We start from the raw sequence: 22,078 nt of genomic DNA, 5'->3' as shown, positions 1-22,078 counted from the left end.
CAAAAGAACTCCACTGAGATCAGATGAATTCCATAATATCAAACCAGTTTATTTTGAGGATGCCCAAGTTGACCACTGTTACGCACCTTTTGAGGTGACAGTAGAAAAATAGATTCAGTGAAACTAAATGCAACTTAATATCAATCTACAAACATGTTTTTTTCTATGATACCATACAAGTACAGTGTACCTGTTAGAATTCAACACAAGCAATCACACATTTCAGATGGTTGAATTGAAATAAAAAAGAAGGTGCTAAATAACACTGTACACAAAACGAGCTACATGAGATTTCAGAGAACTATTTGATGCAGGCTGGTAAGCTGGTAGAAAAGAGCTTGCATAGACATCAAAGTCACTTCTCCAATAAAAGCCCAGCCGCAGGCGGGGGAAGGCACTGACTTCTCTACAGCAAAGAGCAAAACAAGGGCTTTTATTCAATGGAACATTGTCCTGGAAAATAAAACAACTAACCCGACATGAACATGGGGAGGAATCTGGAGTTTTGCATTTTTTCCCCATGAAGCAACCTCGATGGAAAAATGATTTTTCTGCTTGGCAACTCCATCACTGCTAAGCTGAGAGCTAATGTCTTCAGATGCTCTACATATTCCTGTTACTTTCAAAGTAAAAGGAAAACAGGGAAAGAAAAAAAAAATCTCTACAAACATGGCAATCCACGTCACCTACAACATTGAACGAACTGCCCTAATGCGTAACATTTAAGAACAAAATAGATTCTCAGACACAATCTTTATGTTTTATACCACACATTCTTAGTGAGAGTTCATGACAAAGACAAGTACACAGTGTTGTCCACTACAGTAAAAACACAAACCTTCAACAACCACTAAAATGTGATAGAAACCATTAAAAATTCATCAGAACATGTGGAACTCGATTCATTATATACAATTTCCATTGGAAAGTATGAGCCAGCAATTGCCAACTTCTCTTCAAAACAAGATTCCTTTTTTGTTCGAAATTCATCTGCTCCTTTTCCCTTCAGCTAACATACAGGTGGCTCCTACAGTGCAATGATACTCATATGTGAGGTTGTATTCCAGCTGTTGGCTGTGACAGGCTTTTGTGTGTGTACTTGCAGGGTTCTGGAGCTGTGGCAGCTCTTTAACAGTATGTTTAACAGTATCAACACTGGCTACGCAGGTCCACAATTTCCCGTGAGGTGACAAAATGGCGGCCTGATGTATATGCATGGTTTTAGCATTCGGCTTAAAGTGAAATTCACCTCCATCAGCCAGAAAGACTGCTGAAAGTGTGTCCATACTGAACAGAACAGTCAAACAAGCATCTAACAGGGGTTGGGATGTGACATCATACTTAACTGAAGGTAGCTAAAACTGAATATTCCAAGCACTGATTAAGGCTTAAGATTTGATTACTTGATGCTATTGGATTAAACAGAACAAGAGGGAGCTCTTGAATGCAGCCACTTTCAGACTCTCTGATATGTACAAACAGACCTGACTAAAGATGGGAGTGTACAGTACTGAGATTGTCTAAACACCTGTGTGGATCAAAGATACCCTTGCACACAAACCACGCTCACACACACCTGTTCCAGCTGCAACAAATCCTGCAACCCTGTCTGAAAACGCCAGGCGTCTGCGTCTAAGCTAGACACTCAGAGGTCGTGAGAGTTAAAGCCTGACACAATTATCAGACTGGGTTACAGGAGAGTGACGAGCTCTGATGACCTACTTCCTGTCAGATCCAGTTCCTGCTTTGTGTGACCAAGCCTTGGCCCATTTACTCATCAGCACTGCAGAACCAGGGAAGGGAAACTAGTCAGGTGGATTGCTATAGGCATGCTACAGGAAGAAAGGAAATACAAGTCATGGGAGGAAAACAATACAGCCAGACGAATTTACATACGATTTTATCACAATACTGTGTCCGGGACTGGCTGCCATTGTTCGCTTGTGTAAATTGAGATTCATATCCTGCCATCTCCCCATTCTATGCTGAAAATAATAGAGAGACATCAGAACCTGTGAATGTAGTCTTCGTAAGACCATCAGTTCATAACTGAGCTACATCTAGTGTTGTGACCTCGTCATGCAGGATTCACACAGCGTAGAACTAACCTCTTTCTTTACAATCAAACTCAAGACCAATCAATCCCAGTAGAGCATGAGTCATTCTCTAAACCAGCAGGACTGGGCAGGCTTGCAGAGATCAATTACAGGCATCAACAATTAAGCTACAGCTCTTACTCTTTCCATACTCTGTGTGATGGATAGCACAGTGTGATAGAGGTAGGACAAAAGGACAGATCCCATAAATAGCAACCATTGACCACCCTTTTTCCCTGCTCCTCTCAAACACACACACACACATATATGCAGGCACACAATTAGTGCTTTGCCATCCACTGTGATGGACAGCCACTCGTCATGCTTTCCCTTTTCTTAACTCAACCCCTGGTCCTCAACTGGGGTTAAAGTGCAGATTTCTTATAAGGGTAGTCAGGCTTGCTGGGTGACCTGCGGTCTCTGGCGATCTCCTCACTGACACCGTTCCTGTGAGGCTGCTGGAGAGGCCCCAGGCCTGGTGGTTCTCCAGCTAGAACCATCTCCTCTGGGGCATCTCTAGGTCCTGTGTGCCTCTCCTCATAGCTGTCCATATTCCCACTGGGCGACCTTAAATGGCCTAGGCCATGAGTTAGGTCTGTCTCATTTGATCGCCCCCTTGAGTTGTGTCCCATCCGAGGCTGGGCCCCAGAGGGGCTGGCAAGGACTCCATCATGCCTCTGAGAGGTCATACTGAGGACATCCAGACGTAGGGGGTCTGGGGCAGTCCGTCCCTGCGGATGGCCCTGGGACTGAGAGTCAGAAATGTATGGGGGTGGATAAGAGCTGGAGGGGGTGCAGCTGTGGCTGTAGAGGTCTGGTCCAGCAAACGACGGCAAAGGGTGAGAGGAGGTCGGGGTTGCAGGTCGGCAGGAGAAGTCATATAGGTCAGGGAACTCTGCTTGAGCCTCGAGCTTGGGCTCAGGAGCGTGTCTCTTGCAAGAGTGGCCATGTCCAGGACCGTGGCCATGGCTGAGGCGGACAGAAGGGCAGGGTCCATGGGGCAGATGGTGGCCTGAGGGACCCATTGGGCTGTGAGGGCCATCTCTGTCCATCTCTGCCATGTGCTGCTCCCTCAGGGACATGACCGAGACTCCGAGTGCAATGTCAGGCATGAACTCCCTCATAACAGGCTCCATGCTCATCTGCATCGGAAAACAGATACAAACATTTGAGGTTACCAGGCAATTGAGCTATTCATGATCCCAGTCAAAAACCATACTACCCACGTTTAAATAAACAAAAAAACTTGCAGAAGTAACACAAACTCACCACTTGCCGGTCTGAAAGCAAAGCTCTGCCCATGGCCTGTGGGTTGGTGCAGTCTGGTGGCTGGGGCCTGGGCACAGAGGAGTAGTCTGAGCTGCCATGCTTGGTGGCTGCATGGCGCTGGATCAGGGTGCGGTTGCAGGGGTAGGAGAAGGAGCGGGTGGGGGTCGGCATGGGCACACGGGGTCGCCATGCACCCTTGAGCTGAGCATGGCTGGGTGTGGCAGGGGGGTGGTATGGGGGAGGAGGGGGAGGCAGTGGAGGGTGGAAGCCTGCTACCCCTTCCAGCTCTGTGAACATGCTATCCATGGCTGGGCTGCTGTTTACTCGGCACCGACCCACCTGGCGCAGAGCCAGAATTGGACTCTCATCTCCAAACCGTTCATCAGGGAAGAACTTGTAGGGATTCTGAAAAAACAAACAGGAGTGCAATAATCTATATTAATTCTGGTGTTGACAAAGCACACCCTATGTTTTTTCTTTTAAAGATTTATCCCTCTGGGTTTGTTTCAGAACTGCTGCATTACTGAGGTCTGTGTGTGCTACCGCCCCTGCTAGTATCCCAGCCTTAGCCATCTTATGCCCCTATAACCCTCGGGAACAAACTCTGCTTTCTGCTAACCTGCAGCAGCTCAGTGGCTCCGTCCGCCAGGCCAAACTCCCTCAGCACCCGCAGCTGCAGCTCATAGCTGACGGTGGCTCCTTCACCACAGTTGAGGGCATAAGCTCTCTGGACCTGCTCTGTGTGCCTCAGTTCCTGCAGCCTCCGAATCATCTCCTTTACAACCGATAGCTGAGGCACTGAAAGACGCACACAAAACACACGGACATCGATGGATTTTCCAGTTTTTCACTTAATAACAGTTTCTTTATAATCGATTTAGAAAATTGATTTGGAATACCTGGGGAGCCCAGAAACAGCCACAGAACCGCTTAACATTTAAGTGTCATTGATCATTTAGGATATTTGCTGATGAGTACTAGTTTTCTGTGACCATTCCTCACTGATTTTCTTACCTGGAATCTCATTAGCCACAACCGATGGAGCTGAGGAGGAGTTGCTTGCCATTTGCTGGTGGCTGATCATATGACAGCACTGAGGCACTGCATTGTTGACCATGTAGAGTGTGTCTGGGACGTTGGACATGCGCACTAATCGCAAACGCACCAGGTCCGTCTGCTCCACCATCATTTCATCGAAGACAGACTGAGGAGAGGTAGACAAGAGAGGGCAAGTTAGACTCCAACTTCTAAAAAATAAAAGTCCTGTGTGCAACTCAAGGACATTACTAGGGTCTGCAAATTAGTTCCACCTGATTGACACTTCATCAAATAATGACTCTCTCTGGTCTAGGGATATGTTCATAAATATTCATGGCCCTGCCAAGGCCTGTAAGTTATTATGGAGAAGTGTGCAAATGGACATAAATTGAATTTCAGTCAGGATGATGGAAGCAACTATTAAAAATGGTGAGTATGCATAGCAACAACTGGGCATGGATTATTTTAGCACATCTGAGCTATGAACAGGTCCACAAATTTCCTGCAGGCTTTTAATGGTTTGCCTGTCCTCACAGAACCTCTCTTCGATGATAGCTATATGGTACACAAATAACCCACAGCTTCCTGCATTATCTGGAAGCTCCATTAATCAGAAGTGAATGAGCCATACCTTCGCCTCTTCCACATAAGGAGAGAAGAGGCGGGGGCGCACGTAGATGCCAGCGTTCTTCTGCCTTAGCCAGGCATTGGCTTTTCCCCCCTCGGCTGTGGGCAGCATGTCTGAAGGAGGGGTGCTTATCAAACCCCTTTTCAGCTGTGAACAGGGAGAAGATTGTGAATCACTGCTCAGTTTATGAAGGTCACAATGACTCAGGTCCACACAGCAGCGGAGAAAAGGCAGACAGGGAGTACTGACCGCGTCAGCCAGGACGTCACTGTTGGGAGGTAAGATGTGCTCAGTTCGGATGAAGGGCAGGAGGGGAGACAGGATCTCCTTTAGCTCCTCTACATCCAGGTCCCTCCTTTTCACCCCCCTCTTGTTTACGCTGTGGGCTGTGCCGCTCAACAAGTTGGGCTCTGGGTAAATCAGGACAAGAACAGCAATTAGCAGCTTTTTAATATCATGCTTATAACCGTGACTATTTCTTATCTATGATTAACTTTTAATAATTTTAAAGCTTCTGGCTATTTTCTCATTATTAAGTTAATTCTATTTAACAAATTATGTATAAATACTGCATTGCCTGCAGGTTGTTAGCCTTTATAATATGATGGCTAATAACCTTCACTATAAACTGTACATTAATGTTTACTAGGTCAGAGCAGACATGACCAAGGCCACTTCCTGCTGACTTGGGTAAAGTTTTGCTCCTTTTTGAAATGCTTTTAAGTGTATTTTGGAGGCTCTGGTAAGTGGGTAACTTCCTCAGAGCCATTAGGGGGGCTGCTCAGAGGGTAATTATAGATTATATTATCTTACCCCTGTCTGCCATCCTCTTAATAAGCTGCTGCTCGCCCCACTTAACAACATACTTGAGAATGTCCTGTTCACTCGCCTGTGAATGAGACCAAGATACAGAGACAGAGAGACACAGAGAGAGATATAGGACAGGGAGAAAGAACGACACAAAAGTATTATTAGGACAAGGTTAAATATTGTCGAGAGCAAAACTGGGAAGCTGTAAAATGAGGTTAAGGTGAAAATGCAATATGTTCAGACGATGTCCCGGCAAGCATCAGGCCTGGTTCGTGTGTTTGTGTGGTTTGCTTACAACACTTCACCTCAACCATCTGGTCTGATGCCAGCATAGCTTGGCAGTGCAGATGACAGCTCAGCTTTGATTAGGTTCTGGGTTTTAAGGCATTTCCCTTCAGGGAATGGTGTGTCTCAACTCTGGAGACCCCCAAAGTCACCAGTGTGTGCATGTGCATGTTTATAGTGCGTGATTGTGTTTGTGTGTATGCAATGACTGTATTTTTACCACACTAACATAGTCAACGAATCAGGCACACAGTAAACATTACAACTTTACAGAAGAAAAATGCATCTTCCACACTGTGAGATGTCATAGAGTGACAACAGATTGATGTTGTCTCTGTTTCCTTACCTGTAGGTAGTCAGACTGAATCGCACTGAGAAGGTGCTCTTTGCTAAGCTCGTAGAGAACATCTGAGGTGACAACCTGACTGAACTCCTCGCAGAGGAAGTGCATGGCCTGTCTGTGGACCCATTTGGAGCCGTACGGCTGGGAGCTCCACTTCAGGATGGGTACAAGTGAGTCCAGAGACAGGCTCTCCACAACAATGTCCTCACAGCCTGAGAAAAAGACAAGCAATTCACAACTTGATATTCAATTTAAGTTTATGAGCACAAATGTTAAAACATGTACATATATTGTAGGCAGAAATCTAATTCCTAATAAAAGCTTAAAAAAAGAAGGAACTCTGATTTAAGTGAATGATTATTAGAAAACAAGCGGTAATTCAGCAGCCACCGCCAGACCTTCAGTAGTTTTGACTCATATTCACTGACCCAGGGAGTCTCCCCCTAGTAGCCCCCACATCCTCCTTGCTGCGTTTCCTAAATCAGAGCACATACCAGAACAGCAGGCAGTGGTTTAACTCTGTAACACACCAACCCACAGAAATGCCTTTGATACCTTGATGTGTTTCAGTCTCAAGCTGCCTCCTCTTAACCGTGATGAGTAAACACAGCAGCCTGAGGAAAAGTGCTGCCGGTGCACAAACACACACACACACACACACACACACACACACACTTCCCAAATGTGTACACACTTGTGTGCCTAATTTGAAAATGCATTAAAAATCCACAGAAGGCTTAGGGAATTATGTACCTGCTGCTCTCACCATTTAAAAAAAAAAAAAAGTTTTGAAAATTCAGCCAACACTGGCACTCAAACTCACACTTATTTAAAGAGGGATCCATTTAGGCAGAATTAAACTTCCTAACATCCACTAGGATTAGCATATGATTTGTTAGGGCAAGCTATCTATGCCAAACCCCAACACGACAGAGCGTCAGCAGGCTCTCATTCTCAGCCTTTCTCTGATCAATAATGTTTAATACAAAACGGACATCCATAGATATAAAGCCAGACTGACTGACGTCCAGTTAGAGCTGCTCTGAGCTGAAACACAAGCTTGCCAACTTCCTCATTCCAGGCCATCCTGTCCATCAGCTCGTGCTTGGGCCAGTAGCAACGCTCCTCTGGGAAACTCTTATCTTAAACTAGAAAGATCTGAGCTGCCTCTCCGCCCCCGAACCACCACTTTGAAATATCCACTCTGGGAAACTGGACACCAGACTTGAGAGTGATGGCTCCAGCCTTGCTTTTGCTTTTGAAGCTAGGGCTTCATATCCGTCCAAGCACAGCTCACACATTTTTAAGATGAACATACACACCCATATAAGCAATAATAAGCACACACATACATGCATTGAAGCACACACTTCTGAGGCACTTCCCCTTTCAGGCGCCTTCAGTTATAATAGCAAGTGAGAGAAATGCAAAGCAGACACCCGCAGTGTTTTAAACGGAGGGTGGAAATCCTGCGTCGTTAAGAAGACAGATGAAGTTGAAATGTGGACCCAGGCACTTTGCCTTTTTTTATCTGCTATAAACAGACTGAAAGAGGGAATGGATTCCCAGCATCTGTGCCTCCCGTCTCCACCGCCTGTCCCTGTGCTGTCTGTCTTCTTAGAAAGTGCTTTTGCTAACGTCAGTCTTTCACCTTTGCATCTTTGCCCTCTCCTGAAAGCAGACAGAGGCACATATGCACAAAAGGCAGACAATTCCCCACTCGGGACCGGTGGCACAGGAAAGCAAACAGCTCTGCTCTGTGTTAGCCCATTAGAATTCACAGCGACAGCCAGTCTTTTAAAACGCAGCACTTTTATTATGAGGTGGAGATTAGAATCAGCATTATATCTAATACTAACCCGCCCCCCCTTCTCTCCACGGGTGGTTCACCACATTCACTGGAGCTTAGCCGACTGACAAGAATATCAACACGACAGCAGGGACAGCAACAGCCAGCTCTCCACTACTCTAACTTTTGGGAGGGGGGGCGCATGCATTTTGTCTTTCTGTTATTATTTGGAGCTCTGTGTTTATGGAGCACATAGTCTCCAAAGCCACTTAAAACATCAACGGCACTCAAAGGCCTGTAAACAATCCAGTGGATGTAAATCATGCCTGATGATGATCACTCAAGGACTGGGACTCCTGTTGACACACTCCAAGTGCAGGATAGGGCAGGAACGCACTGGTCAGTCAGCGAGTGTGGAGGTTGAGGTACTACAGTGCTCGCTGAAACCACACCAACTGGCTATCATCCCTGCGGTGCGCTTGAAAAATTAATAAGGCTTTTAATATTGGTTGCTATTTGAGTGAGATGGAGTCATAAAGGTATACACATCTTGAGGATTAATAAGGGGAGCGCAACCACTCCACAAAAACCTCCACGGGAAAGAAAATTCACACAGCCGGAGGGGTAGCAGTCGAGGAGCACACAAGGGGGAAGACACAGTGTGACAGATGAGAGGGCTGTCTCCATATGAAACCTATGACTTAAGCCTCTCTGCTGCCTCCCAAAGAGACGTGGCAGCTACTGAAGTCTCCAACGGTGGGATGGACTCATTTCATTATCAATTCTAAAACGCCAGGATGTTTTTGACTCTTTGGAGTTTGGAAGAGTTTTTTTAATCGAACGTGAAAAGGAGCATAAAGGAGAGGTCACCAAAAGTGTAATAACAGGAAGTTGCAAAATAGACAAATAGAGGGAATTTTGGATAAAATGACACCGGGTCAACCTCAACCATCTCACCACATTCCACAATGAGGTTTCATGGGAACTGATTAGAGTGGTGCAGCACAGTGGGAGAGGGAGGAGAGGGGATAAAAATACCCTCGAGTAAGGGCTTGTTGGGCGGGGGGATGGGAAGGAAGATGAGGTGATGGTGTGTGGGGATGACACTATTTGCCTGCTTGTCGGCTTAAGCTGCCAGAGTGACCCTGGGAACGACACTAGAGCTCGAGGGCGGGAGGTGGTGTCTGATCAGCTGTGTGTATGGGGTTAGTGTACAGTTATTACATACAGCTATCACTGCACAGGTCCTGACAAAAAGAGATATTGACTCTTGTCTATGTCATTTTTGAGCTTAAATAGACAAACATCCATACCCACTGAGAAAGCATGATGTACAAAATTTCTATAAATAATGGATAATAATGTTAATTTGCACAGAAAAAATGTGTAAAATACTACAATAATTTACTGACGAATCTAACGCTGCAACTGTTGATTATTTTCATTGTCGAGTTGGATCCAACTGTTTGGTCTGTAAAAATGTCAGGAAATGTTAAAAAATGTCAAATAGTTTTTTTCCCCAAAGCCAAAGATTATGTTCTCAAATGTCTTGTTTTGTCCCCAACCCAAAGATATTCAGTATACTGCCAAAGGACCAAAAAGAACAGAAAATATTCACATTAAAGAAGCTGAAATCAGAATATGCTGTCCCTTTTTTACTTGAACAAATTGACCTAAAATAGTCAATGATCAAAAAAGTTGTCAATTAATATAACCGCTGACAATTCATACAGAGTTTAATAAATCTCTGTGTTAGCATAGCACACACAGAGGCTAAGATGCCTCCGAGTATGTTGTGTTTGCAGCTGCTTCAGAGTAAAAGCCTTTTAGCCACAGGGAATCTGATAAAGCAAGGCACAAAGCAAGAGGGCATCACTAGAGGGATTTTACTGTAAAAAAGCTTCACTGAAGTGTTTTGAATCACAACAAACTATATAGCGTTTATTTTGAATATGCTGAAAATTAGTGTACCTCATGTCGTGTTAATAAAACTGAAGTAATGTTGTTTCGATGTCATTACACTGCCTGAGGCAGTGGAAACTGTACCCTTAAAACATTTAAAGCAGCTCATATAACCATTTCAATATTTGACAAACTAATTCCATCCTCGTGGCTCTGTGAAAGATAAGATGGTTATAGGATATGATAATAGTGTTGAGTCATACAGCTGCGCTCTGGATCCACACAGTCATGACAGGCCAAATGCAGTACTTTTCCTCTGCATTTGAAATACACTGCTTCAAGTATTGCATGTCAAAGATCATACTTGTATTTGGCATTTCAACATTATTTGGATAATGACAGCTAGAGAAGAACCAGAAAGCCACGTGCAAGAGAGAAACAATACATGCAGCAAAGGACCAAGGCTGGAAACAAACGAGCTACTGGGGTACAGATTCAGTCACACATGATATGTAATCTACTAGGTGAGCCTGTTATCCTCATCGAAAAGGATCTTTTTTTTAGGTGTGTTTGAAACTGGACAGTGCTCAGACGTGCCACTCTGGAAGAGGTGAGAGTGACAAAGTGACCGGCTCATGTCAAGTCAGGGCAGTAACCTTTAACATGTTGCTGAGGTCCTTCTGAAACAGTGGCACGAGTCAGACAGTGTTATCTGAGTAAAGATAGATCAGTAATGAAGTAGACGACCAGTGACGCGTTGCCGACAGAAGCTCAGATGCGCTGCATGTATCAGACAGTAAGCTGTCTGCCCCTGGAGACACAGACCAGCCTATATCAATCTGTTACTGGCAGCCGCAGCTCTAACACCCATCACAGTCAGCCAAGCTGTTTAACACTTGCCTCTGACTGCACGGCCATATTGCACATATGCCAACATATGCACAATGTGGTTTTAAAGAAGGGGTGGAATATTAAAGGCAGTAAGTGTGAGACACATTATATGGTTGCATGGAGGGAGGCTTGACAAAGTAGGCTCGAGTCTGGCGAGCCATTCATTTAACAAAAATCTACCCAACTTATTACTGAATCCACAGAAACCAAAACTATAATTATGCCAGTAAGGACTGACAAATTAATTTTGAAATTCCAGGAGAACAACATTAACAAAGATGGGACTGAGGGTTTAAAACAATTTGCCCAGGCTGAGTTGATAATCGGTGGACACATTATTTAGGAATGAAACTAGTTACTCAGGCAGACCATTCTCAAAGGCAAAACTGGACAATTTAACAAATTGCATTTATTGCAACATCATGAAGCTCTAATTGTCTCATATCAAAAATGTATATAAATATCTATACAATGATAAAAGCTTTAACAGGGGTTGAGACCACAGTCCAGTCTCTTTATCTTCTACTATATTGTAACAGGACAAACAGATAATCAGACATATTGCCCAGCCATACTCACAAACAGCACAAAGCATGGATAACATGGCTGTAGTCAAAAGATGTCTACAGAGAACATTTCTCTGTCTCTCATGTCACCTACTATTGATTTGTGAGTGTGTGCATTGTAAATGTGTATGATTATGACTTACCTTGAGCGAGCATACTGAACTCCAAGAACAGAGCGATGTGATACAGCTCCATGGCCTCCTCGGTGCGCGTGCTGGCTCCACGGCCCCCAGACACCAGGGCTTGCACCTCACCAAGGCTGCCCGCTGAGGGGCTGCCCCGCAGCACCAGCCCGAGCTCCACCGCATCTGTGTACATGCAGTGGAGAATAACCTGCACGTATTTCCGTGGTATGATGGACTCATCCAGAACTATGCGGGTCGGCGTCTGCAATGTGCGCTCTGTCATTTCTTCTCCTGTGCGAATACGCCTCTGTAAAAGGTTCCTAAAGAAAGGAGAACGTGCGGAAAGAATAGCTTTATGAGCCCGAAGGTCCTCATCTGGGGTGACGGGGCACCCGTTGCCTCCTGAGCCCCCCGTTGGTGCTGCAGCCACAGCCCCTCGCTCATTACAGCTCTCTATCATCTCAGAGTCTGAGGAGAAGCTGAGCAGAGCGTCGTAGTAACACATGTAGTCAAACAAGCCCTTCATATCAGCCTCCAGGGAGTTGGGTGTACCAAACTCTTCACTGAGTTGCACGAGCACATCAACGTTCTGCAGTCGGCTGTCCTCCGCTCCGCCCACCCCAAACTCCCCAGTGTACAAGTAGTGAAGTAGGGCAGAGAACATGGGCACATCGATGCCTGCCGTCTCGATGTCCATGAGGACCTCTGCTCCATAGCCAGGGGATGAGGACAGCAGAGTCTTAAAAAAGGGGCAGCGGGCAGCCAGGATGGCCCGGTGAGCTGGGAAGCAAGTACCTTGGAAGATGAGGTCCACATCAGTGCAGTACTTGTGCTGGTAGAGGGCAGCCAGATCCCTCTGCAAATTTGGGGCCTCAGCACGTGCCAGGCTGGCTTGGAAGCTCAGCTCCTTGAGGGCTGCTGTGCCCTCATATTCCTCCACCAAGGCATTTGTGTCACGGACGTCCCACCCTGACAAAAGCTCCCGCATCTGCCTCGCATGATCTGCTGAGCGGCTGGACTTCCTCCTTTTGATGAACCTCCGTTTGAGGGTCGCCAGGCCAAGGCTCTTCTTCTTCCTGTCTGTGGGCCTCTCATGACCATGCTCCAGGCTGTATAACTTAGACTCCCAGCCATATCCCTGCTGAGAGTAGGATGATGTCCCTGGAAAGTACACACAATGCATATTAGCTTCATAAAATGAAGTCCGTGTTTAGACAAACTCAAATGTATCTGCTGTATGTAAAGGAAGAAACCTCTTATTATTATTATTATCATGATTATTATTTTTTTCTAGATATTTCTTGAAAAGTATAGTTCTGGTGAGAGATTAATTTCCTAACCCTAACACCAGTTCACTCTTCAGGCCAGACTGCTAGAAACACAATCTGCCTTTAGCACCCCTGTGGTGTGGCCAGCGCTGTCAGGCCAAGAACACACTACCCTGACCCAGCTACCAAAGCATTTGGATGTAGTTCAACAGTGGAAAAAAACAAGACAGAATCCCTTTATTTGTCTTGTTTTTGACAAAACTACAGTCCATCACAGACTAAGGACCAATTAGCTCCCAGAAAACTTTGTGCTGCTTTGTTCTTCTCAATGAACTCGGTCCATTCGAATCAATTACGCTAAATAGCAGTTGTCTTTGGCTTGAAAGACGGGATTTGTACGTCAGATTGAGCACTGCCAAGGAGATCCTCTCTGCCCGCCCCTCTCTCAGCATCCATCAGTGTGACCCAAATAGTAATCATTCCAACACTGTGAATCATCTGTGGCACAGGCCAGCTCGAACCGAGCAGCTATAAAGCTCAGAGTAAACCTCAGAGGTCTCAGGGGCCACAGAGATAATTTGGCTCCTTTAACAATACTTTCACTTGCAAAAAGAGGTCTACCAAAACCTCTGTGCAAAATCGTTTTGAAAGTAGGGCTGAACAATTAATCGAAATATGACTGAAATCACTCCAACCTGATTTTTTTTTTTAGTGAAATGTGTCACAAAACAGCATTTTAATGAGATACTGTAGTGCCGCAGAGTTGTCCTAGCCAACAAATCCTGTTCTCCAGATGTCAGAAAACATGTCACATCATCATCGTGAATTGGTGAATGGTTTATTCAGTGAAAATGAAAACTGTGAGGCAAACATCATCATTCTGACTAATCACGAAACATATTGCAGCTTTAATACCTGACAAACCATTTTTTATAATATTTTCCATCCCTATTTGAAAATGACATAAAACAAGATTATCTACAGAGTGAATCACAGTGTTTGTTTCCTCTGGGTAGAAAACACTTGCATAACGCATTAGGTTTCATAAAATTGAATTGTCTTTTTTAAAAGATGCTACTTCAAGGTACATACATCCAATAACTCCAAAATGCATGCCATTACCTGTTAGGCCACACATGGACAAGTTGCAGCCAGTGTGTGCGATAAAGAAGCACCAAGCTAAGACACTTTTCACTTTTTCTATACATCGTCTCATCCCAGTTTGTGTCAAATTTACACCATTTAGATGTTGTGATGTATTGTTTGATTATCATGAAATCACAATATCTAATGACTATCATTATCCTGGGCATATATACACACACATACACAAACTAATAAAACCTATATGTCGGAGTTGTTATACAGAAATATTCTAGCTGTAATACAGTAATGTTCGCTTGACAATAACATCTGCTGAAATTGGACTAACTGTCACGGCATTCAGCAAAAAATGTGACACTTAAACAAGCAGCTTATAGCTGGTCACAGGGACCATCACGATACCAGATTAGCTCCCTCCTGACTGGTGGCCAGCAGCCTTATCATGATCACGTCACACCACCAGCACACATCAAATGCTTCATGTGATTTTCATTAACCACCCACATTGGACACATGTTTCTCTGCCCTTCATAATAGTTCATGACATCCATATGGTGGAGAATAGTAGAAGCATTGCGTATTGCTTTTTAATGCCTCTCTGTCCATTGTATGAGTCGATAGTCCAGTTCAAGAGCTCTCATGCACAAAAATATTCACCTCTTGCACGATTAGTTGCCATGGAAGCAGGTTAAGCTCATCTAAAGTGTTAGTTTGGCGATGCGAGACCCCCAGTGTTTGTAGCAGGGAAGCACAGTAGCAAATTAGGCTGAGGAATATAGTTTTAACACATCACGTCAGTTCAGAGGAGAGAGGGAAACTCAGTAATTTGGTCACCTAACAGATGTTTTATCATTAGCTGACTGAAAATACAAAATCATCATACAGAGCTGACGTTGTGATATCACAACGCTTGTAATTACACCACTGATAAAATGAAATACGTACCTATAAAAGTCTGCTGTGCCTGTGCATTTCCCCCTATGCGTGGGGAGCATGAGTGTGGATAGCTGGATCCATTGGCACCCATCCTCACTGCTCTTCACTTGCTATCCGGGGGTCCCCCCTCTTGCTGAGTCATTCTGCTCAGACAACGTTATTCCTCTCAATCTTCAGTCGTGGGTCAGGCACGGATCCTCTGAAGCGTCCTCAGAGCCCCGGGCCCAGCCTGCCATGCCTGGAGGGGTGGAGATGAAAGAGGACAGAAAGAACAGTAAGAAAGATGTTTAAGTCAAACAGTGAATGTTTTTTTTTCTCTTTTTTTTTTTAAAGCTGCTGACTAACATCTCACAGGAATTACAACATGATGAGTTTGAACTATTTGTCAAAGATAATGAATGGCCAGGGGTGTCAACGTTAAGGAAGCTGAATAGAGGGGCCTCTATTACTATCTATCACACTATTTCAGGCACATTGATTTCATTGCAATCATGAATCATCGCTGCCTTGGCAATCTTACAGGCCCTAAAAATTGAGTGTTGAGGTTTTTTGAGTCTTCATCTGAAGACTTTGTGTTCAGGCTCCTATCTTTAATCTTCTTCAGTGACTTGGGTTAACAGACACTTCCTCTGCTCAGCCCTCAGGAAACACCAACTGGCAGTTAACAACAAATCTAAGGCAGATGTACGCGATGTTCAGAGGAAGGTACAACACACTCTGCCCTTGCCCATCTTGTCCATTTTAAGAGTGTAAACATTTGAAGTCTGACTAATATTTTGCATGTTTTTTTCCAGTTCAGTGTGTTTATATCTATGCAGTGTATAATTATAGTGCGATTTTAATGAAAAATTAATTGACCAAAGTAATTTCAATTAGAGCCAAGCAGCTTAGTATTACATTCTCATTTAATTCCTATTAAACAATCACCAACCTAGTTTTCAAATGTTGGATTTCTATTAAATTCATGTCGGTACAATCAGACAAAGCACTGCATCATAGCTGTGATGACTTGTAGTTTTTGAGTGAAACTCTTCTGAGTGATTAACAGCAGTGTGGATGGGAGAAGTCATGTGGGAATGGAGCCTTAATATATTTTAATGTGTCAAAGGGGAGGGCGATATGACGATATAGATGATGGAAATGTGTCTAGCGTCAGAGATTTTGTCATGTATTTAGACAGCGGTTGCTTAATGCATTATATTAGGCCACTGTGAGCGATGTTGCATTGAGAGGGCAGCTTTATTGCAATATTGGACTTTTAGTATAATCTATAATACTGTCATGGGGCTAAATGATTTGCAAAATAAAAAAAATACTATTGTGATTATTTTGACAGATATTATGACAATTGTACAATATGATTCATGCACATATAAGGAGTAGTCATTTTTTAATGCCAATTTCACTAAAAAAGGGAAAGAGGTAATTTTATATAAACACACAGTGATTTTTGCTTGTTCAATTAACATGTTCAATTATATCCTGAGAATATGATCTGTAGGCTGATCTCTGTTCACCACGCTGTATCTGATATTGATATGTTGGTGATGTTCCAAGAACATCATAGTTAATGTAGCTCCAGGAACGTGATTTCACCTTACAAAAGAGCAACAACAACTGCATCAGAAGCGAGAGGTCATGGCTGAGTGGCTTCACAAGGTGACATCACTACGGAGCCCAGAATTCGTATCTCATTTGGAACAAACTGTTACATACGGTTTGGGTTTAAATAAACTCTTTCACAACATTGGACAGATGGTTGAAAGGATAACTTCTCTAATGTGCTCGTTTTTCTGGTCTTTTTCCGCCGAGTCACTAAACAATGACTTCACAAAAAAATGATTGGTCAGTGTCAATGATTGTCCTGAGGCAACGTTCATTACAATGTTCCAGAAACAATGTCCACATGGTTATATCAGGTTGTGCATTGCACCATTATCACCATAGATCGTGACACTTTATCGAAAAACTCTTTCTGCGATTTAGATATTGCACTTTACCATAATGAAATTTTGATGATATTTTGATCAGTTGTTCAGCCCTAATGAATTCTTAATACTTAATAACTGAATAAGCCACAAACATATATTCCCATTTTAACAGTTATGAGTGTTATTAAGTTATTACATGACTTCTGAATCTCCGGCCTATCTACAGATATATATGAAATTATATTTACCTTAAATGAGGATTATATCTCCATCACACACCCCTGAGGGGATGCTAATTCTACTGGACTAGACATTAGATTTTAAGGCGGTAATTAATCTGTATGCTTCATAATAAGACAGACATCGCTGTGTGACTGAAGTGAGCTACTGCAAATGGCTCCATACAGCCATTTTTTCCCCTTAGCCTATTCTTGCCAGCAACGGCACCCGTCAAGGTGCCCTTAGTAACTTTTCTGCTCTCTCCTTTGTACTGTCACTGGCTACCATCTAACAGAAAACAGGGCACCTCATCAATTAAGCATACTTTCCATCCATCAGGCTATTAATTACAAACTGAGTATATCTGGCATTAGCAAGTTAATTATTTTAATTATTTTCTCAAGAAATTTACAATTTTCCATGGAACCGACATTTTGGGTAACTTTGGATAAATATGCCCTTTAATAAACATTATTAAGAGCTATGGAAATGTAATCATCATTGCTATGCACCTTTAAATAACTCTATATTTAAAAAGAAAAAGAAAAACATACATATATACATAAACATTCTGTCTCTCTTCTACGTGAGACCAGACGGAGAACTGGGAAGTGATGGGGGATCAGTTTTGTCTCGGCCTGCTAGTTTTTTCTTGCCTGCCATACTAATAAATCATCGTGTCTGCCCCTATAGAGCAGCACTTCACAGCCTCCCATGGGTTCAATGGAAAACCACAGCCTCTTACTCCACACAAGCAGTCACACTGGAGCACTCCAATAAAAATGTTGGTTGATCTTTATTTCATTAGACTGCCTTAAATAAGCCCCATCTTCATAGGGAATTCATTTGGACAAAATTAGAAATTGAATTTGAATATGTAGGAGAGAGAAGGAAGCCCCTGAGATATATACTGTCTTGTTTACAAAAGGAGGTGTGGGTGGGGGAGGAGAGCGAGGGGCGGGGGTCCTCAAAGGAGCACCGCACAGGCAGAATAAAACAAAGCAAACAACACATCAATTGAACAATACTATGACTCTACGCGCTCAGCTTTAACTCGTTCAAATGAGCAAACCGAATTTAACTTCAGCTGCAGTGCAGAATTCTAAAAGCATAATTTAGGACAGCTATTTCCTTGAGACCTGACTCACACCGTTCAGTGAGAAGCATCTCTGTCATGATCTCTCTGATGTCGAACATTCAGACACTTTCCTGCAGTTTAGACTGTGTGCTGCTCTGTTGTGCTCCGGCTGGGAGCAGAGGAGTGCAGTGCCACAGACAGGAAGGGGGGAGGCAGACGCCGGGCGAGCTGGACTATACGTCCCTAATGAGAGGTGACAGGAGACACTCCCTGCCCCCCACCTATCTCTCTTTCTTTCACTACGCACATACACAAACATATGCAACCCTTCAGACTGCTCACCTTGCCTCAGTTGACAGTTATAATCTATTTAAATCAGTCACTTGTGAAGGTTTAAAAGACAGTATCCCAGCCTCCCACAGAACATTATCATACAAAAAAGCTTGGCACAAGAACGGGACCGATGTATTATTCAAATGACAGTCAAAGCACTTTATCAATCATTTATGTGGATTTCCTCAGCGTGGTTGGAAAAAAGGGAAGCTTTAGGTGGGTAACTGGATTTCCTTTCCTGCAGAAACCTTACATTTCAACAGCAAGTTCTTATAGTTTGAATGCAGGTTTTCAGGGGGCATCCCCTTTAACCAAAGCTTCGCTAATGAAACACACACAGCCAACACTTTGAATCAAAGTGACAGCAGTAACGAAGCCGCGATGGCATGACAAGACTTCAACAATCAAAAGTGATGAGAAGAATGACTTGGGCAGTGTAGCAGTTGATTGAGAGATTCATATTTCTGGCACAAAGAAACCCCAGTGCTGTTCTCTGTTAATCCCACTGTGAATGTGATGAATGAAATGATGAAATGACGAAATCACCACCTTTTGATAAGTAATCTTTGTTGTTAGACTCAATGATGCAGACCCTAATCTTCAGAAGAGCAATCACTGTGCCAGTATCACAGGCAGGCCTGATTGAAAGGGCAGCAACTCTAGAAAACAGCTTAACATATCCCCCAAACACATCTCTGTCTAAAATTACACAGTGGCTGCAAAGTGCTCTATGTCAAAGCTCTCAAATGCGCAGCTGCTCTTCAATATAATGTCTTCAAGAGGGATTATTTATTAGTCCATTGCTGGCATGCTGTTATCTCTTGAAGTGCCATCACTCTTATCCCAGAAGAAATGTTGATGAATTACTTTTTCCCTCACGCACAAAGAGTATAAAGATGCAGGCCTTGTCCAGTTAAAATAAAAAGTACAATCAAATTATGCCAACTCATCCCTATGTTTATAATATGCTTTCGGAGAATATAACAAAATTAAGTTTTGCTCTGACAAAAGCTGTTAAATGACCTTAGGGTAGAGATGGCTATTATGTGCTTTGCTAACCAAGCTGGACAAAAATACCGCTTCAAACAGTAAATATAGACTGTTTGACTCTTTGGATATTTGATACAATCAGAGTCACTGATTTTCCTGACAGTGACCTCCACAATATTGATGTGTCTGCACACATCCCGTGGCAAGATGTGCGAGCAGAACATGGGCCGCAGGTGGAGAGAAAACAGAAAGAAATACACCCACAAAAAACAATAATGATGTCATATTTTGCCCGAAATTATAGCTGGGGAGACGAGGTTTTATTGGCCGAGCGGACTGCTTACCTCTGCAGTGTTTTTGCCAATCGGGTCAATCAGTGTAACAGTTAATCAGGCCATTCGACTGATTACAGTGTGTGCCAGGAGAGCTACAGGAAACTACAGGAATCAGAACGGGCTAGAAAAAGCAACGCACTGAAATGACAGAGACGGATAGAGGGAACAAAAGTCCCTACAATGATGACTCATGGTGGGCAGCCCCTGGATTAGCCTGTGCCAACAATATGAACCATAGTGCTACATATTTGACATTTCACAGACTACATTGTTGGCCTATTGTCAGCTGATTATAATTTTGTAGTCAGGAAGGAATGACCCCCCAAAACAAAAAGGTGAATATAACACGTGATTGTCAGCAGCAACATCTTTTTCTCTTTTCTTTTTTTTGGAGCTCTGGTTGAAAACATGATGACACCAGACGTGACAAAGACGGTCCACTGAACAGAGCCAGCTATCCAATAAAGACATGTTAAGTGTGCACACACTAACGACTATGCAAACACAGCCTGGCAGCCAATGTCCAGAGAATGAATGGCAGCCCGGGAAACAATAAGTGCTTATTTTAAGTGAGCTGTCAATGCTCCTTGTTGAGTTCTCCCTCCAACTGGCCAGAGTAAACAGCATTCAGGCCAAAGTCCAGCTCATTCAGCTACTCTGTGGCAAGTACTTGCAAGCTCACGGCCTTTCATGCCAGTCATGGACTTCTGAGCATGTACCTTCAATAATTACATGTAATTACAGGACCCCTGGAGCACTGACACAAATACTTAACCCGGTCAAATGACAAACCTTAATGCCGAAGAGTGCAGTGAACACACCTTTTCCTAAGGAAAAGACAGAGAGACACGCAATCAAGGGGAAAGCAGGGTGTGCAGAAAGCCGAGTCCACGCAGAATTTTAGTGAGATTATCAAAGGATTATCACAGTGTGCATAAGGCTCCTCACCACTTAAAACAAACGGTGAAACCAAACAAATATTATAAACATTGTTGGAGAAACCTTTTGAGATAACAATGCAAACATGTTCCCTTTGGGTGGCAGAAGCAAAAATAATGTAGACAGTGACAAGACAGAGACAAGACAGAATATCTGCACATTTCAAAAGGAAACCTGCAAATGTGAACGATTGCTGACCTCTGCATGCAAACTGGACAATATCTTATTTTAGGAAATTTGAATTTTTGATGCAATCAAACCCTTATGCACAAGAAAAGCCACAGGCTGCGTGTGACAGGCCACATTGTTGCCATAGCACAACCCATCAACAACTATCTGACACAGAGGCAATAAACAGCAACATGTAGGTGTATCTGCAAAGTAAAAATGCACCTTCGTTGCCCAACTTTTCTGTCGATCTGGCCTCACACAGACAAAAGAAGTGTTTATATGTGCAGCCCCGTGCACACAGAAATCCATCATTTGCGATGGCTTTGTTAGCCCTACGTTAACGCGGAGCTATTGTTGCTCTTTGGGCTGCTGCTGCTGCTGCTGGGCTATCGCTGCTCAGCGGAAGCCTCGGTTAAAAAAAGTGCCTGTAAGAGGAAAAACCAAGTAGGTTGTTTGTCTCAGCTGATAAAAATGGGAAGTAGCGTCCAAATATTTCCCGACAGCCCAGCAAGAGGAGTCATATTCACCACAGCCCTGTAATTAGTAGCATATCCTCAGAGGCTAGGGTAAGCTATCTCCGCTGTGTCGCTTTGACTTTACCCCCTCGGAAAACAGCAATTTACTTCGAGCAGGATGCGATGCAACTGTTGAAAAGCGAGCGGTCAGAAGGTATTTACCAGAAAGTGGAGGGCTCCGTGGGCAGTATTTTTCTTCGTATCGCCCCGTAGTTTGAGCAGCACTCCGACCCAAGTTGTCCCTGGCAGAGGGAGAAAAAATGCAGCTCAACACCTTCTTTTTCCAACTCTACTCATTACGCACGGCTCGACGTCAGCGTCCACATTTGATCCCTAATGTGCGATAATTCCCACTTGCGTCGACTTTCCGGCCAATTTCCAGCATTTACCTCGACTGAAAACTAAACCCGGACCGTTTTTATTCGCGGTTCGGTTCGGTATTTCCCCATAGTAGCACAACGCCTTGTTGGGTGGCTGTTATGGCCTATCCCAGTGCAAACCGTACAAAGCCAGCTGG

The 22,078-nt window shown here is 43.8% G+C and overlaps 1 protein-coding gene across 1 annotated transcript; it reads right to left on the bottom strand.

Annotated features, from left to right (window-relative positions):
- Positions 1–28: 28 nt before the first annotated feature.
- Positions 29–22,071, bottom strand: btbd7 (BTB (POZ) domain containing 7). The gene is made up of 11 exons (XM_030443942.1): positions 21,724–22,071; positions 15,060–15,288; positions 11,761–12,903; positions 6,473–6,681; positions 5,845–5,920; positions 5,281–5,441; positions 5,035–5,178; positions 4,380–4,569; positions 3,985–4,163; positions 3,366–3,770; positions 29–3,238 (listed from the first exon to the last, which is right to left on the bottom strand). Exons 2-11 carry the CDS (start codon positions 15,139–15,141, stop codon positions 2,462–2,464), a joined length of 3,366 nt encoding a protein of 1,121 aa, XP_030299802.1. The 5' UTR covers positions 15,142–15,288; positions 21,724–22,071; the 3' UTR covers positions 29–2,461.
- Positions 22,072–22,078: the final 7 nt, after the last annotated feature.

Source organism: Sparus aurata, chromosome 16, assembly GCF_900880675.1.
Source record: "Sparus aurata chromosome 16, fSpaAur1.1, whole genome shotgun sequence".
In the NCBI taxonomy this organism is placed as follows: domain Eukaryota; kingdom Metazoa; phylum Chordata; class Actinopteri; order Spariformes; family Sparidae; genus Sparus; species Sparus aurata.
Note: the sequence above shows the minus strand (reverse complement) of the source record. Positions and strands in the feature narration are given on the sequence as shown.

Excerpts from the sequence above, each read along its gene's own strand:
- btbd7 (XM_030443942.1), bottom strand. The coding sequence starts at position 15,141 with ATGGGTGCCAATGGATCCAGCTATCCACACTCATGCTCCCCACGCATA. Across the intron at positions 5,921-6,472 it reads TTCAGTCTGACTACCTACAG|GCGAGTGAACAGGACATTCT; the intron begins GTAAGGAAACAG and ends TCTCATTCACAG. Across the intron at positions 3,239-3,365 it reads TGCTTTCAGACCGGCAAGTG|ATGAGCATGGAGCCTGTTAT; the intron begins GTGAGTTTGTGT and ends TTTCCGATGCAG.